This window comes from Haliaeetus albicilla, chromosome 26 (genome assembly GCF_947461875.1).
Source record: "Haliaeetus albicilla chromosome 26, bHalAlb1.1, whole genome shotgun sequence".
NCBI lineage: Eukaryota > Metazoa > Chordata > Aves > Accipitriformes > Accipitridae > Haliaeetus > Haliaeetus albicilla.
This window is the reverse complement of record NC_091508.1, coordinates 2151064-2168684: the sequence shown is the minus strand read 5'-3', so window position 1 is coordinate 2168684 and position 17621 is coordinate 2151064. Positions and strand designations below refer to the sequence as shown.

General features: G+C 49.1%; 1 protein-coding gene across 3 annotated transcripts; it reads right to left on the bottom strand.

Annotated features, from left to right (window-relative positions):
- Positions 1-1831: 1831 nt before the first annotated feature.
- On the bottom strand, positions 1832-16170 carry CD34 (CD34 molecule). 3 transcript variants are annotated; one of them, XM_009923239.2, is made up of 8 exons: positions 15918-16170; positions 10488-10622; positions 9471-9754; positions 9284-9361; positions 6667-6814; positions 6304-6344; positions 5399-5563; positions 1832-3641 (listed from the first exon to the last, which is right to left on the bottom strand). In XM_009923239.2, the coding sequence occupies exons 1-8, from the start codon at positions 15994-15996 to the stop codon at positions 3450-3452; spliced, it is 1122 nt and encodes a 373-aa protein (XP_009921541.2). In that variant the 5' UTR covers positions 15997-16170; the 3' UTR covers positions 1832-3449. The 3 variants fall into 3 exon arrangements, with proteins under 3 accessions (XP_009921541.2, XP_069628332.1, XP_069628333.1); XM_069772231.1 differs by lacking the exon at positions 1832-3641 and adding an exon at positions 3648-5101; XM_069772232.1 differs by lacking the exon at positions 1832-3641 and adding an exon at positions 3648-5098.
- Positions 16171-17621: the final 1451 nt, after the last annotated feature.

Genomic DNA, 17621 nt, shown 5'->3' with positions numbered 1-17621 from the left:
GAAGGGTTGTGCTGGTTTTATTATGAAAAGGATGGAAGATCCACTGAGGGACATAGTTAATAAGACTTAATTAAAATTTGTTTGTTCTGATAAATTTGATTGGTTTCAGCAATGTGCAGAGCAAGCCGCCTTCAACTCACAGTAGCATTTTATGGCTGTTCAGACAGGAAGGTATTCCTTCATTTCTGAAAAAGTCTTTGATTTCAACCTGCAGAAGGATTCGGGGGCTGCCTGGATGGGTGTCAGAGCTCCTGCTTCTGTTTCAGGCTGGGACATGGTCATGTCATTTAATGGCTGTGTCACATTTACATTTATATTTAACACCTTGTATATGTATTTGCCACTGTTCTTCCCCAGAGGATGCTTTCATGCTAATTATTTTCATCAGGGCATTTCACGCCGCTGTAAGGGTCCTCACCAGCTAAACAGACTATATACGCACTGTATACGAGCAGGACATGAGATCATGAACCAGGCAAGAGCCCTTGCAGGAACCTTGAACCATGTTTATAGGCAAGCAGGTCGCTGTTGGAAGCTGAGATGGATTTAGCCCCCCAAAAGCCTCCAAAAGTGGCCCAAAAGCAGCTGCGAGCCCGCAGGCAACACAGGATGGCGAGAGGAGGAGGCTGCCTGGCAGACACTGGGGCCGGCAAGGAAGGAATGCAAGGCGTTTGATAAGGAAGGAATAATAAAATAACCTTTTTGGCTGGGCCAGAGCTGAGCCTGCCGGTGTTTACACACAGGCAAAAAACTTCCTGAGCTGGAAGCACAGCCTTTTCCGCTGGCTCGGCACCGTCCCTGCTCAGCCACTGCCGCTCTTGGCATTTCCCTCCATCAGGATGTTTTAGAGAAAGCTTTTGTTTTGCCAAAGCAGTTGACTGTAACTTTATTGTCTCTGCTTGGCTGTAGGACATACCCTGAGCTGTGAAAAATGCACCTGATGTTTGATTAGATCTCCTACTTTTGACACAGCGAGTAGTGCTGATTAGATAAACAACTGCCAAAAAAAAAAAAAGCCAACCCCAGCTCCCTGGCCTACCCGGCAGTGCAAATCAAGCCTCTGGGAGAGCTTCCTCTGCGCTCTCCAGCAGCCAGAGCTCTTGGGAGAGAAAGTAATTTCATTTTCCTGCATCTGCTCCCCTTGCAGCCAGGCTTTTGGAGGTCAGATCTACCCCAACTACAACCAAACTGGCAGCGGTGGTCTCTTGCCGTACTCAGCACCCCTCAAGAAGTACCGGCTGTGCCTCTCTCCAGGAAAAAAGCACTAGGAAGGGTCGGGCATCCCAGGGAGGAGGGGGCCAGGTCAGTAAAGATCCCCAGCCCCAAACCTGCTGCTTTCAGGAGAGCTCAAGCATCTCCACAAGAACAGGCACTTAAGGGCTGCCGTGCGTTGCCCTGCAAATTCTGTTCCTGCAGGAACCGTTGCTGGTTATTGCGCAGTGCACAGCGTGAGGAAGCCTTCATCTTCGTCTTCATCTTCATGCACACGTGCACACACCACCAGCCCCCCGCCGTCGGGTCAGACGCCAGCCCTGCGGATCACTCCATGAGACTGGAGTCTCATTTATTTATGCAGGAATTAGCTGGGCATCTTAAACATCAGAAAATCAAACAAACGAGGTTTAATAGTGTGCTGTACGTCACTTGTCTTGCAAATGTGTTTGTTGAAAGACAGGGAAAATGTGCTCAGAACAAGCCACAGCCTTTAGTCATAGCATTTCTGCTGGGAAACAACCTCTCTGCGAGGCGTTGTCCTCACATCGCGCTGGCACATGGCGCAGCCAGAGCCACGCGTCCCGGTGGGATAAACACACTGTTGTTCCAAGGACACTACAGAGAAGTTGATTTTTAATACTCAATTTTTTTTTTCAACTGGGATTATTTACAATGAGATTTGGGAGAAGCAGTTCACACCAAAACAAACAAAACCTGAAATACTTTAAACCATGTCTAAATGACTCTTGCACCCATGAAAACAGCCCCAGATCATGACGGGCGTTGCTGTCATTCCTTTAAGCATTGTACCAAAAAAAAAAGCCTTCCCCTCAGGTGTTCAGCACCAAGAAAAGGTTGCAATAAATTCACTAGTGAGAGGGTAGATTAGCTTCAAGGGCCATTTTTGTCCTTATTTCGGATGTGGAGGTCACTGCTGGTGCCTGCAGAGACTGTGGTATGAGTAACATCTGCTGAACTGCAGCTTCTTGTGGTCTTGCACCATCAACACCGGGCTTGCATGACAACAGCTTTGACTCCCTAAAATTGAGCTGCACATGCTGGGGACTGAGCACAACCCCCCCCGGTCCCTGGCTCTGACCAAGCTGCACGTAGCTCGTCCTCAGCAATGCAGCTTGCAGCACCGCTTGCCTCGGGGGCAGGATGAGTGCAGAGCTAGGCAAGACCTGCTCCTGCTGTTGGGATTTTGGTCTTGGCCTTCACTTAACCAAAGCGAAAATACTTCTTTTTGTTCATGTACCCACTGCTGATGCAGAGGAAGAAACACCCGTAGCAGAGCCAGGTTTCTGTCCAGCACTTGTCCCACTGGGAGCCCTTTGGCATCTTTTATTCCCAAAGTCCTAACCCAGGCACTAGCCCCCGCGTGTCGGGAGGGAGGGTGGTGGGACGGCCAGCCCCAGGCGTCTGCAGAGCCATCGACAGCCGTATCAAGTGTTCTCCATCTCACTCTGGTGACTGATTGATGGCTCTGCCTCGTCAAACACCATCTCCAGTCCCTGACATGAAGAGACTGGGGAAGATTTTTTTACTCTAAAGCAACTACCTGCATACTGGTAGGGTTGAAAAAGAAACAAGTTTGAGGTCTATTCACATTTCAGCCTTCAGTTCCATGTGGAAAGTTTTACACAGCTTCAGCAAATTCTGCTGGAGTAGGAAATACTAAAGAAGACCTAAAGCACAAGAAGGGGGATTAAATACCTGTTGTTCTTAAAAGAGGAAGAAATCCTGCACTTAAGCATGAAGATGGGATAAAAAACAACTCTGTTAACCAAAATTATCTGAAACCTGAGAGGGTTTTGTCACTGAAATCCCAACTTAACTATTTTAATCAGCCTAACACACTGCCACCAAAAATTTGGCCTGTTTGGAGTCTGGCTCAAGGCTTCTGTAGCTTCAGTCTGCCGTTGCTTAAAAGCTGTTCAGGGCTAAGGGCACTTGCATTTCTCATTATGTTCTTCTAACAACAAAAGCAGAGAACAGCTGCGAAAAAGTGTCTTGCGTGGTCAATGGGAGAAGTAGGAGGAGGCAGAGAAGCAGGACTTTGGCAGCTCTGGCGCTTAATGTGCTTTAGGCTGATTTTGAAGTTCTTCACAGAAATAATAATAACAACAAAAAAAAGGTCTGCAATTCCCTAACTGTCCATAGAAAACTCTCGCCCTCCCTTGTCTCTCCACTCCCCTCTTAGTTCGCGCTAAGGGTGCATTTCTCTGCCCGGTTCACATTTCGGTGTCGGCGGGGCTGTGCTGCTTGGCTGAGTGGCCGTTTTTGGAGGACGCTTGGCCAGTCCCGTTCTCCTGAGTCCCACCGTTGAGGTTTGGCTTCTCCTGCAGCTCACGTTGCTCTTGGGGGGACATCATCAACATCGTGTTTCCCTGGCTACCGTTTTCTGTGTAATATGGGTCTTCAGCCTAAACAGGTACATAAATAACAAAGGCAGAGTTAGGGAAGGGAAAGGGCTGACAGCAACCGGCTTTGATTGCAGGCAGCGCCTTGGCGGGCTGCCTGCGCTTCCTGGACAGGAGGTACAAACAACTGCAGGCATGGGAACCTGCTCTCGCTGATGAGAAGGGGAACAGGGGGCCTGAACCAAGCCATGGCAAGACGAAGCAAGAAAACCAGCCAGGAACGGCATTTTTTTTTTTTCCCCTGGACCTGAAAAGAGAAGTCGTCAGGTTTTGTGGTTTTTCTCATAACCAGGTTTTGGAGCTGACCCTGCCTCGGGTTTGCAAAGCTACCCCGTGACAGTCCACCTCTGCTTTCCACTTTGGCCCGGTAACAAGCACCATTGAATGAAAGGTATGGAAATTGCCTCTTTCTTTCCCTGTCCTTCTTTCTTTCAGCCTGTAAATAGATATACAGCTCGCAGCCAGGTAGCAGAAATGCAGGACTGCACTCCGGCAAATGCAAAGCCATGCCGTGTGGCTTGTTACTGCTATTGCTATAAGGAGCAGATGCCTCTGGAGGACCCAGAGCAATAGCAGAGCTGCCTCCACCTCCCGCCACGATAACCTCACCGATGTGTCGGACCATGGCAGGTCTGACAGCAATGCAACGGGTGCTGGTGGTCCTGGGCTGCGGGTGGAGATCACCAGCCGGTAGCAGATATGAGACCAGGGAGGCAGGCGCCAGCCCCGCTCCTTGTTTGCCCAGTGGCATCCAGCAGCACAGCAGGCTGCTGAGCTTCCCGCCTGCCCCATCGTTTCATTAATTCCTCATCTCTTCCCCAGCCAGGTTAAACACAGCACCTGGGCACCGCTTGGCCCCTTTGCTGACACCCTTGTCTGCACTGGACACATCTCACCTAGAAACTGGATTGACACTGCCATGCATTTACATGGGCAGCTCCCAGCCACGCATTTACATTGCCTTTCACTCGCTGCCAGGAGACGGTACCCGGAGGCAGCAGGCTCGACAGCTCAAGCTGCAATGTCCCTGCCTCCGACACATGTACCTGACTTCCCATCTGCATGTTTTGAGAGCATCCTTTCTGGCAGTGAAATCATCTAATGGCTTCCCAGGACACAACTGTTCACGTGCCCACGAGCAGCGACAGGGGAAAGCATGGCCAGTCCTCACTTTACAGAGGGCTCACGTCCCTGAAAGTCACTGGTAGGGAAGAGTCCTCAGTGGTCAGCCTGCCTGGAAAGGGGAAAATGGAAATAGGAAATTTCTTTCTCTTTCTTTCTTGATATATTTTATTACCATCACTTGTCAAGTGAGGGGAGAAATAGCCTTTATTACAGCATCGGTACAAGACAGACATATAACTCAAATGCAGTGAATGGAAAGTTAAAGTGTGTCACTTTTAATGACAAATTCATAAGGTTTCGGGGTCTCTGGAGGGGTCTTGCTGGATGAGTTCTTACTGCTGAGCAAAAATAAGTGTTAGACCTAGAAGCACGAGCGAGAAAGGGGCGGTTTTCCCACAGGAGCAATCAGCTAAGAGTTAATTTTAGAAGGCAAGAGAGGTTTCCCTTCACCCTGTACCATCTGGCCTCCCTCGCTCCTGCCCTTCGCCTTGCCCGAGCCATCCCATCGACCTGGGGACACACACACACAGGCTGAGGGTACTGAGCCCCAGGGTGCGGAGCAGCCCCCTCCTCTCCCACCTGGGCAACCCCCCAGCTCCTCTCTACCTGCTCTTCTGCCATCTATAAGCACTAACCAGCCTCTCTCCCGCGGGGCTCCAGCTCCGCCGCTTCATCAGGAAATATCCAGCCAAGCCCAGGAACGCCAGCATGAGTCCAGATGTGACCAAGGCGATCAGGGTCTTCTGAGAAAAGTCCTGGTGGTTCCTCACTCTCCCCCGTTTAAGGGATTTTATTCCAAACTGGAAAAAACACCAAAGAGAGTCCGACAAACAGGAAACATGTGCATCTGCTGAACAGGCACCAGGCTTAAAACAATGCTGCTCTTCACCTCCTTGTTAGACTTCGCGTAAACAAAGCTGGGCTTTGCTAGCCCAGCTCCTGAGCTTTGCACTCGCCCTGTGAGCTCTCGCTGTCTCATTTCCATCCTAGCGTCTTCTGTGGCACAGGGCAATTTTCTCCCCCGGAGCGGAGCGCTCAGGCCCTGAGATTTAGAGCGTGCATCTGCACGGCTGAAATATCTCTGTGCACTGCTGTTGCAGCTCTGTTGGCTGCCATTTATATAGGCACCTGGAGCTCAGCTTTATAAGCTGACGGCAGCCTCACTGGAGTGTTGAGAGGAGGAATTAATTAATGTCAGCGTGGTACTTTGAAGAAGCAGAGTGCCAATTACATCCTAAGAGTTATTGTTGGGATCTAGGCCTTTTTTAAGAAAATACTACAGAATTTTACAGTAACTTTTCCAAGAATTTCTGCCTTCAGTGGTTGTATTAGTTCTCTTACGGTGCACCGCTGCCTCGCTGCATGTCTGGTGGTTGGCTCCAACCACCTCATGTGCCAAGGCTCAGCAAGCACCTCCGAGATGGAGGCAGGGTCAGGTCTCAGCCACCTGCCCCAGCCTCAACCGACCGTCTAAAAATCTCCTTTCTCCAGCCACTCGGGCCACCCATTTTTCCCAGCTGAATTTGCTTAAGGAATTTACCTTTTCCCAGTGAGACTCCTGTAGTATATCTGTAGCAGGATCTGCAAGGTTTAAAACAGAAGAGGCACATTACAAAGAGGGTCACGTTGCAGCTAATGTCAGCATTGAAGAGCCTGGCCGTTGGTGAACACGGAGGAGCCGTGAGCCCCTTTGCTGCTCTGGAGGCAATGTCCTGGCTCCGTGGATCGAGCAAGACCCCAGAGAAAAGAGCAGTAGTTGCAGAGAGAAGTCTCCTCCTGGGTTGTAACCGAGGATTTGTGTCCCACAGCCTCTCTCCACAAATAGTCCCCTCTCCCATTGCCCACATCAAGGTCATTATCCAGCGGTATCAATGACAGCCAAAAAGGAATGAGCTCAACTGACCTGTCTCACCGACGAGGATGAGGAGCATGCAGTCGTGGTCCACCTCAGATTTAGCAAGTTTAATTTGGCAGGGGGGGGAAATGGGGCGGATTTTTTCTTCACATATTGCACTCCACAAGTCCGATCCCTTCATCTCTAAAAAATGTTTCTGCAAAATTTTCAAAAAAACAGCCATTGAACAAACCGAACCAGCTAATTGTCCATCATCTCAGCTATGCTGATGATACTACTGGTAGCATAGTGCATTCACCCTTTGTGTGCTGGTGGCTTATCTGTGCTGTGCAAAGCTGAGCAGAAGCAACAAGAAGTGACAAACAGCGCTGGGCTGGGTGTCAGCCCTTCACCTCCCACTTCACCACTGCTTTGGGCCCCAATACCAACACCTAGAAAAAGGAGATGCTTAGTTCTTGTTTCTTAACTTAATGAGAATAAATTAAATGAAGATATTATTAGCAACTCTTGCAAATGGCATTTAAACAAAGCTAAATTTAGGATCTGAACTGCATTGCAAGTCTCTCCAATTTTTGGACTGAAACAGCTGCCTGAAGAGCCCTATTGTTTCGGAGTCCCAGGCAGGGGCTGGGAAAGGAGGGAAATAACAAAGAAGCATTGAGCCTTCCTGTTTAGGAAATGTCTTCAATGTTTTTGCTAGGTTGCTGATCAAAGACTAGGCAAAAAAATACAAATTTCTCACATTTTAGAGCTGAACCGACTCTCGGGTGGAAGAGGAAGAGGAGTGAGGAGCTGCAGCCTTTCCCTTCTGTGGGCCAATTTCTGTATCAGACAGGATAGGCTTTCTCCTCAGGTCTATTTTCAGCCACAGTCAGGCTTGGAGACAGAGCCCACAGTTGCTAAAAGACGTTATCAGCTTCCCGAACATCCTCCCAGCTGGGAACATCATCTGAGCTGTGGCCGTGCCCACCCCCTCGAGACAGAGACCGGCTCCAGCTGAATCCCCCGTCCTGCCCCTGCCCTCCACTTGCTCCCCGGGACGTGCCCACCGACGTGGGGCTGCGAAAGAGGCAAAAACCCTCCTGTCCTGCAGCGCTGCGCGGAGCTGGGCAGCTCAGTGCCTTCCTCTCTTTGCCTTAGAATTGCCTCTGTATTGCACTCGGGTCGCCACATCCTCTTAGCATAAAAAAATGCAGAAACTTATCCATGAGAGAATAACAAACAAATCATTTTCAGCTGTTTCTGTAGAGCTTGGCTTGGGGTGAGAAAGGCCAAGATGGAACAAGAGACCCAAGTGTGTATTTTCCTTTCTCTGCTGTGGAAAGAACTCATCGGAGTGTCAGAATTTCCCTTTGCAATTAGCAGCGCTGGGTGCCAGCTTATTGCTCATTTGCTTTGGGAAAGGCCAGCAGGAAAGCGAGACACGGCCCAGTCCCTCCTATCTGCTCTCCTCGCAGACGCTCTTATCTGGTTCCCAGGTTCAGCAGCTGCTGAGCCTGAGCTGGTTTTTCCCTCTCGATGATGCTGAGGTGGAGGCACGGGAGAGGTCTGCTGTGGGCTGAGAGCTCCCAGAAAACCACGGTTGGAAGTGGGGCGGTTTGACTCGTTTCACATAGAGGAAGGGCTAGGAGTATGTGCAATTAGATACAACTCTCCAGGATGTTCTGTATGTTATATATGCATCTATTTCTGTATGGGCAGGTATGTAATATATGCATAATGTGTATAAACGCTGGGCCCAGGAGGTGCCGGTCCCCACTAGATGGCATCTGGGAACAGAATCGCTCCCTCGCGGAGGAGTTTCCATGTGAATTCTCACTAAAGTGCAGTCCTTGTAAACAGGAGTGAGTCTAAACGCCATTTAATGGCCAATTTGCAGAGAAAAGCCAAGTAAGAATTCACTCATCCAAAGCAGTGGCAGTATAGCTGACCAGCAGAAGTAAAATTAATCGTTGTCATCTTACACCCAGGGCATTGCCAAGTCTGCTGTCCCACAAGGTCCAGCACCATCTGCTCCCTGTCGCAGGTTGTACCTCCAGTGTGAAAGGTTTCTTGCCTCCCACCCACAATAGTGTCTCAGCCGGACCCTCTTCTGCTTTTATAAATGCTTCATTTTTGGTGCACAAGGCCAAGGGTGGTTACAGAGAGCCTGGGATTCCCTTAGGAGTTGGTGCAGATGGGGACACTGAGCTGCACCCATGCTCCTTCAGATGCCTTGATTTCTTTCCTAGGGCAGCTGGCAAGGCAAAAAAAGGCGCTCGCATTTCCAACAGGGAAGAGGAAGAGCAAAGACAATTTCCCGTTAAACATGGTGGGAGATACTTTAGAAATTAACTGACCCCAGCTCTTAATTATGAAAAGGGTGGTTTTATGAAACCAGGAGGTTGCATTTCCCCTGCGACTGCTGTAATCACCCCTTTGGGATCCTCCTGGGACTGCTGTGATCATCCCCACCTCTGCCAGTTTGGCACAGCTCAGATGCTCTGCCCTAGGGATAACGGTGTGAGCTCCCCACTCTAAACCAACCCCCCAGCTATGGTGGGTGACCCCATTGCCGCAAGCCTGAGAGCGCTGCAGAACCTGCCCTTGGCTGTTTGCTTGCAGCCCCCCTCCTTCTGCATGTCCCCCCCTTGGAGACATGCGGCCACCCAGGGCTGCGACTCACGCAAGTGCTGGACTCGTTGAGCTGCAAGCAGATGGCTCCGGTGTCACTCACTTCTTTGACGTTGTGGCAGGTGATGTTCTGGAAGGGAAAAAACACAGCGATGGTTTCAGTGAACTGTCAGGGGGTTGTGAGACAAGTCCAGCCTCCTCATGGTCCCACAGCCCGCTGTGCCCAGCCAAATCCTCACCTTCGGGCTACCCCTGACTGTGGGCAGCGGCGTGGTGCTGGCCGGGATGGAAGGATGCCCCGAGGTGACAGGAGAGCTTGTCATAGCTGGCGTGGGTCCTGGGATTTCTTCCATTGTCCTGGGTTGTGTGGCTGGGTTCTCGGTTGTGGGGACCCCTCGGCTCGTGTGGTTGGGGTCCAAGGGGGTGCCCAGCATCTGCGTGGGGTCTCGGCTGAGCTGCGGGCTCGTCCGCTCGCTGCTGAGCCCCGGGAAGGTGGTCCTGGCAGCCGGGGATGTGGCTGCAGCTTCAGTTTTGAAGAAATGCAATGAAAAGGATACATGAGAAAGCTTAAGTCCTCTAAAATCAATGCGTGGCATTGCGATGACTGAAGTACAATATTGATTTGTCATAGCCAGCGGTACCAGAACGTGTTATTGGCTGTATAAGAAATGCCCATTAGGCTTGCTTCAGTTACCTAATTGTTACATGCGCTTCATAATCTGTTTACAATGGACTAATTTCCTGGGCATACACTGCACCACAGCAAGGATGCCATTGCCTGACCTCCCCTCCATCACCCTGCTCTCTCCCTTGACCCAGAGTCTTCAAAAAGATGTACAGATTTCAAACGGCATAAGAGAAAGGCACCGTACATCTGTGCAAGGGTCCCTGCTTCAGAGCTCTTCGGAGCCTCAGCCTCTTAGCAGAAAGGCTGGCAGACCTCTTATGGGTGCCTTTTGCTGGGCAAAGAATAGGTATGCTGAGATAAAAGATTAATGAGCATTTTGTCCCATCATCACTTGGCTGTTTTGAAAAGGATGGGTCTAAGCTGCCCGTCCTGAAGACAGCAGTGTTAGGTTGCCCCAGGTGGCATTTTTTGGCCAGGATTAAAGCTTTTGACCATACTATCAGGCTCTTTTCTGAGAGCACCACCCATGCACCAACGATGCAGTTCCTTAGGGCAAGCCTGTGCACTTAATAAATCTGATTATTCATGCAAATGCTACCAGGAATCACGGGGGGCGGGGAGCGATTACCGGACATCTCTGGCGTCGGCTTGGCACTGCTGGGGGCTCCGTGGGCTCCGGTGGCTGCCGTGCTGCTGATGCCTTTCGTTTCTGTGGTCACGGCTGTTCGTGGGGTGGGGGATGTTGGGGTCCCAGAAGCATTGCCTGGTGGCAGAGGAAGGTGTTAGGGGCTGCTGTCCCCCCACCCCAGCCCCGAGGGTCCCTGCAGGCAGGGCAGGGAAGGGTTAACTGCTTTCACAAATTCACTTTCTTCTTGCCCCCAAATAGCAGGCTGCCCTAGAGCTCAGATGGGAGAAGCTCAGAGGCTAAACGGTTCAGCTGGGCGAGTACCAAACTTTGGTGCAGCACTTGCAAAGGGTCCTGGAGTGGCTCGTTTCTGCCCTCATCCTGCCCGATCCTCGGGCTTGCCGAGGGATGCACAAAGCTCTGCACAAAGCTGGATTTCATAGTAGTTTGGGTTTATAATCCTTGGAGGAAAGACTCGGGCCTTGGAAGAGATCACTTATGTGCCTCAGGAAAAAATAAGCTGGATTTGCATTTGCAGGCACAATCTCAAAGTAAATAGAAACATTCCCATTGGCTTGGGATCAGCTCTGACTCATGAGCAAAACCAGCTTTGGAGGTAAAACTGAACGTTTGGAGAACGGTTTGCTGTTCTAACTTAAAGTTTATATATCGCTTCCTGGTATGTTACAAAGATGACACTTCCAGCTTTTCCTTCTGAAATGAACTATATCAGTCAATGCAAATGCATTTCTTCCCATTTCTTAACCTTTTCTATTCTTAAGATCTATTTCCACTTTTAACAAACAGCTTCAGTCTCTACTCCAGGGCTGTTGCTGTTTAGGATTCTTATCCAGACACTAAAGAGAAAATCATACAAAATACATTTTTTCTTTTGTATTTCTGCCCAGGGGACCCTGAGCTCCAAGAAAAGTTACTTCATCCTTCTAAACAACCCTTGGAGATGGAGCAGCACTGACAGGTCCTGAGCAGCCGCCCGGCGCCAGCATCAGGGCAGCATCCGCTGCCAGTTAAACATGCATTTATGTATTGTGCACCGTAGTATCGTGCACTTCAGTATTGTCCCGGCAGGAATTTTTCTATGATGTCGGGATGTCAGTACTTTGCTGGATCAGGTCCAGAGAACCTGGATGGTTTACGAAAAGCAAAGACTGAGATCACTGAAGTTTATTTTGGCAATGGCTGGCAGCAGGCAGAGCTCCTCGGCTGTTCCTGCAGCTGGTGGGTGGTTGTACCGGAGGGTGCTGAGGGGGGAGCGCACCCCAGCCTGGCCCCAGAGGGCCACCTGTGCTGGCACATCCCATCCCATCCCATCCCATCCCATCCCATCCCATCCCATCCCATCTTGTCCCGTCCTGTCGCATCCCATCCCATCCCATCCCATCCCATTGCATCGCATCCCATCCCATCCTATCCCATCACATCCCATCTCGTCCTGTCCCATCCCATCCCGTCCCGTCCCATCCCGTCCCGTCCCGTCCCGGCTGCAGCTGCTCTGGGCGCGGGAGCACCGGGGGAGGCAGGGGCCCTGCCGAGGGCTCGGCGCAGGTGTCTGGAGCTGGGATTTAGGTTCTGGCACGGCTTTTATTTAAGGGAGAAGTTTCTTCTCTCCAAGACAATTCTGTTCCAACTGGTTAAATCACCAAGTTTTTCTGATGAATTTTAACAAATCAAAAGCAGGAGGCACGACTGCGTGCCCAGAATAATGAGTAGCACAAAGTTAAATCCACGCTTTGCATACAGCTTTGTATTTGCACGGACATTAGCAGGAAACTTTACATCACTAGAACAATGTAGTGCCTGGACTTGACCTCCCCAAGTGCCACAGCCACCCAAGCACCTTTGAACTATTCCAGATGTTTGTAAAGCACCAGAAGTATTTCTAATCAAAGTCTTTTCACCACTGAATGTCATAAATTGAAGCCTGGCTTATTGCTCAGTGTAATTTGTGAGAAGGCCTGTCACACAGTATTTCTTTTTCTTCCCTTTATTGTAGTGTATGCAGGCGCGTTTATAGAAAACATGGCTAAGTTTTTTGAAACCTTAGGACTCATGAGATAAATAATGATCCAGATGTGAGATGGATAATCCACATGGTGCTCAGCTAAAGTGGGTCATTTATTGCACCATACATTTTTACTAGCTTTGCTAAACTCTGTCAATTTGTTAGTATTAAGGGTCTGAGAGTTTAAGCCAAGCCATTTATTAACCTTGGAGAAATCTTCACCTGGCAGCGCTAGCACACGGAGGAGCAAAAGCATTGCAGATATGTGAAAGAAAACTGTACTTCACAGTACCTCTTGTATTTACCTATCTAGCTTTTAAAAAGCAAACACCTCTGATTTTTAAAGATATTTTAATAATGGGGCTTAGGAAGTAGCTCAGCTCATGTCAAATAAAAAAAGCAACAATATAAATGTTAAAGTAGTGACTTGGTCCAACGCTCATCCCTGAGCACTACACCAGGACCACAGAAGGCAAAACTCTGCAGTGGCAAAGGCTCAGGAAGCAGGAGAAAAGTTTTGTAATTTGTGCCCTACTCTGCACCCGCAGCAAATTAAACCCGGGGGTTTCTCCCCCGCTCGTCCATCCCTGCATGGTGGAAGGTGCAACCCGCAGGGGATTCCCAGACAGTAATTGCACCTCCGATGCTGATACACTAATCTCTTGGTAAACCTTTTGCTAAGTGGGTGCCTACTTGAGTGCTCTGACACAGAAACCCTGTGCCAGGATAGTTTCTCAAACTCTTCTGTGTGTTTAACAAAGTTTTTTTCCAAGCTCAGCTAGCGCTCTAGAAGCTGCAAGGGCTGTGGCTGAGCTACGGCAAAGCGCTGCAAGTGAGCCGGCAGGCGTCGTACCACCGGCACTCACGGTACCGCCGGCACTCACGGTACCGCCGGCGCTCGTGGTCCCGGCGGCTGCGGAAGCAGCGGGTGAAGAACGGTGGGACACGGAGCCGTGGAGCTGCAGCCAGCCCAGGCTTCCCGCAGCAGCTCCTCCGAGGGCTCCAGCCTGCATTACTCACGCCTTTCCACTTTTACTGCTCTCAGCCATGTGGCAGGAATTCAAGCGGGTGGAGCCCTCTTCCCTCTGGAAATATCTGATAAAAATCCCTTCCCTCCCCCTTTTCCTCCTCCCAGACAGGATACGGGTGTGGGGCCGCAGTCACGCAGGGGGCAGGGGGCTGCGGGACCCCCCCGAGCCGCCCTCCCAAACCCCCGCTGCTGGACCAAGGGTTTCCTTGGGCTTGGGGCCTCTCCGGCAGCCGGGTGCTGCTTGGGAGCCCGGCACCTTCCCAGGGACCGAGATTGCTGCTGGCTTGAGCAGTTATGATGTGCAGCCCTTTAAAAGATGTTAAACCCAAGTGGCTGTGGGTTTTAAAGCTCCTTTTTCCTTCCCTGACCTTTAGAACTTTTCTAGGTCTTGCAAGAGGAAATGAAGGAAAGGAAGAATGCTTTAAAATGACAAGAGATATTTTTAAAAAATCAAGTTTGGCAGAGATGAATAAAAAAGATATAAAAAGGAAACAAAAAAGATTAAAAAAAAAAGAAAGTGTTTGTATTAGGTACAAATAGAACACATGCTTTCTTGTCTATGTACGTTCTGAGACAAGCACAGGACAGCTCTCCACGTGGTTTATCAATACCCAATTTTGTCACCATGAACCGCTCGCAGCATCGTGCTGCTGTGCCGGCGGAGGGTTCCCGAGCGGCCCCGGAGCACCGGCCCGCTCTGCAGACCAGGGACAGGCATAAACCTCTCCCACTCTCATTGCAACTCAGCGGTTCCCCAAAGGATCAGGCAAAGCCCAGAACTGAACACTGCATATGGGATTCGCTCCCCGCGAGGCTGGACGAGGCTGCTCGTTGCTCTGGGGTCAGGCTGCGGTTTGCAGCTACTTGGTACCCGGCCTCCATCCTCCCCACACCGCATCCACATGTGGCATTTGTAGAAGACCTGCGCCTGGCCCAGCATGGCATGGGGCTTTTTTTTTCCCCTGTAAATCATGTGGCTTTAGCTGAAGGGTGTCCTGGGGGGCACGTGGAGGCCGGTCATCCCACCCTTGGCAGCGCTGCCAGGAGCCAACGTGAGCACGACCCCCTCCCCGAATTGGGATTTCCATCGGGAGCTGCACAACTAAAACGTTTGCTTAATTTACTCGGCCTCCCCAAAGAGATGAAGAGCACGCAGAGCCCCAAGGGTGAGCTCCCTAGTTTTTCTCCCCTCTGCCCAGCAGCTCCATTGAACAGAAATAATCCCCCTCTACCTTCCAGCAAGAGCTGATAAAGCACTGTAATATCCCGCAGAAACGTGGAGCAGTGGCTGTGCCGGCAAAAGGAATGACATTTTGCAGCATTAAACCCCCTGTCGCCCGGTAGCTTTGTCTTTACAAAGGCAAAGCTTTTTATCACTTTTGTATCATTTTTGCTTTGTACTACAAGGAACTCGGGTTTCGCATTTCAGATAAACACTTTTGTCTTACACCCTCGCTCGCCGCTCACTTCAGCCCAACCAGACAGTCCTGAATTTTATTTCTCTCAGATAAAATTGTTTTTTTTTCCTTCCTGTTAAATTAACATAGACTGGAGGGTCAGGCACAACGGCTCGTGTGAGCAATATGCCTTGGCAGCAAAGGGAAAATGAAAGGAGCACCATGAAACAGAAGAACAAAATACAGCAAATTCTTTCAATAGATCTAGTTGCTCACATTCATGTAAGTAAGGAAAAATTACATTTGAGGAGACACCCGCAGGTTCCTGGCTCCTGTCCCAGCATACTATGCAGCACACAGAATGCTGCTTCACTGTTTTTTAGTCCCTTTTTGTTACTTCATGGTTGTTGGGTTTGGGACAAAAAAGATAACATTTCCCTAAACTACAACCCTTTAAAAAGTACTACCTAGAGAAAATCTCTGTATTATTATTCACTTTCTCATGTGGTGAATATTTGAAGAGCTGGAATAGGAGATTTTAATATTTATGGAGATTCATTTGATTTTCGGAAAATGTTTAGTTCCTACCACAAAACAAAAGTAAGGCTAATTTACACCAATGCAGACTGAGAAATGACTTGAACTGTGGCTGCACTCTACAGCTTTGCATGCTGCAATGCATCCCCTTGTGTTATCTGTAATATTATAGGGAGCTCTCATATCCTGATTCCCTTCCTTTTCAAACCAGCAGCATTTTCTGTTTGCAGCACATCGCTGCGAATATGTTGGCCAAGGCGCCTGATCAGTGCTGTTCTGTAAAATGTTCATTACGTGAAATTGCAATCTCCACTAAACGTTCATTACGATGCATCCCCCCAAGCTGCTCTTTCAGAAGTTATAAAGAAGTTGCCCCATGCACTAGTCTCACGCTGCTTTATTGCTCGGTGCTTGTAACCCTGGTATTTGCTGCAGTCAATACTCACCAGACAACTCCACAACACAGAGCGCAATCCAGAAAAGCTGCCTCCACTTCATTATTTTTAAACTTCCCAAGCACAGCATTCCTGCTCGCAGCTCCCACTAAAACTGGATCTGGCTGTGACAGCTCTTGGGTTTTCAGTCCTGCAGCAGCTCTGAGCTCATGTAGTTTGGTTTTAGTTCAAGCCTTTGAGATCACTCGGTTGTGGGGTGGGTTTCTCTTCAGGGGTTGTGCTTATGGTTCAAGACTGCGAGGTGGAGTTTCTCCGATTTGATTTCACAGTTTTATATAGTTCGTGGCAGCTTCACTATCACTTAGGTAATTTTCTCCTCCCCACTTTCCTGCCAGCACTTCAAAACAAACAAAAGAGCAACCCTCTCCCCAGCAAAGGATCCCAAAGCCTCGCTGGGCTTAACTCTTTCCTGAGAGCTGCTTGCTTTCCCGTTCAAGTGGAGGCAGGGATACAACGTGCTCCAGCTGGAAGGAAGGATTACAGTGGAGCCTGCTGCTAAACTTCCCTCTAAGCAAAGTAAACACAATGCGAGGAGAGCAGAGAAGTGGAGAAACCTCAGGTCCAGCCACCGCCAACGAGCCCCGTGCACGGTCCCAGGGCTGTGCTGTGGCCAGTGCCGCGGAAAGGTGGGAAACTCTGAAAACTGACTTCAGAGTCGGAAATTTTCCCAGCAAATTAAGCAAGGAACTCAAGGATGCGAAATCAGCGCTGACCTGAAGAGAAGTGACTCCATTAGCTTCACTAAATTGACTTTGGTCAAACACAGAGCACGAATGAAATGGTTTAAAGAAGGTCTGGGGGAGAGGAAAACCCACAGGCAAAAACCTCGGCATAAAACCTGGAGCAGAAGAGGGACTCGAGACTAATAAATAACTTCCTGGAGCTCACTTCCATTAATAACGCATTATAGAAATATTAAAAATCATCAGAAATACTGACTTCAGTTTTATTACCAGGCTGAACTTTACCAAGTGGGAATGGTTGGCCCTGGCTCGCTGGTTCTCCAGTGGCTGCACCACAGGCGCGTGTGGGACCAGCTCTGAACCGGCAGCACGAGGGATGCTCCGCAGCAGGCGGCAAGCAGGACTGAGTCAATGCGTCCTAACATGGCCTTAAAGAAACACGAGTATCGCCAAAAGTATTCATTTTTTTAAAAAATAAAATTTAAATTGAAATTTAAAAATAAATATGTATTTATATTTTATAATATTGTACTATTACATATAATTTATTATTTATAACATTATAATTATTATAATTAAAAATAAAAATTAAATTAAATTGAAAAATACTTTGATGTTTCCATTTCTTGATTTTTATGTCGAGGGACACCAAAGACAACAGAAAAGTCTTAGTAATAATTTTGGCTTTTGGGGATAAAAAAAAAAAAGATACGATCACTTGGGAAACTAAACTCCAGTTAAGTCTGGGCTCTTCCTTTCCTTTTACAGCTACATGATGCAGTCACTAAAGGAGTCATTGCTAACAGGAAATAAAAAATGAGGTGGCCAGGAAAATATCCATGGAGGGAAGGACAATGAAGTACCTGCTCAATGTAGTGTCTTTTTGTGGATGCTCCCATTACACTTCTACAGTCATATGGCCACAGTCAGCAGAAGGATTAAAAGGCAGAAAAAAAGTTAGAGTAGTATTATGTGCAAAGAAATCCCCAAATGGCATTTCCAGTATACACAT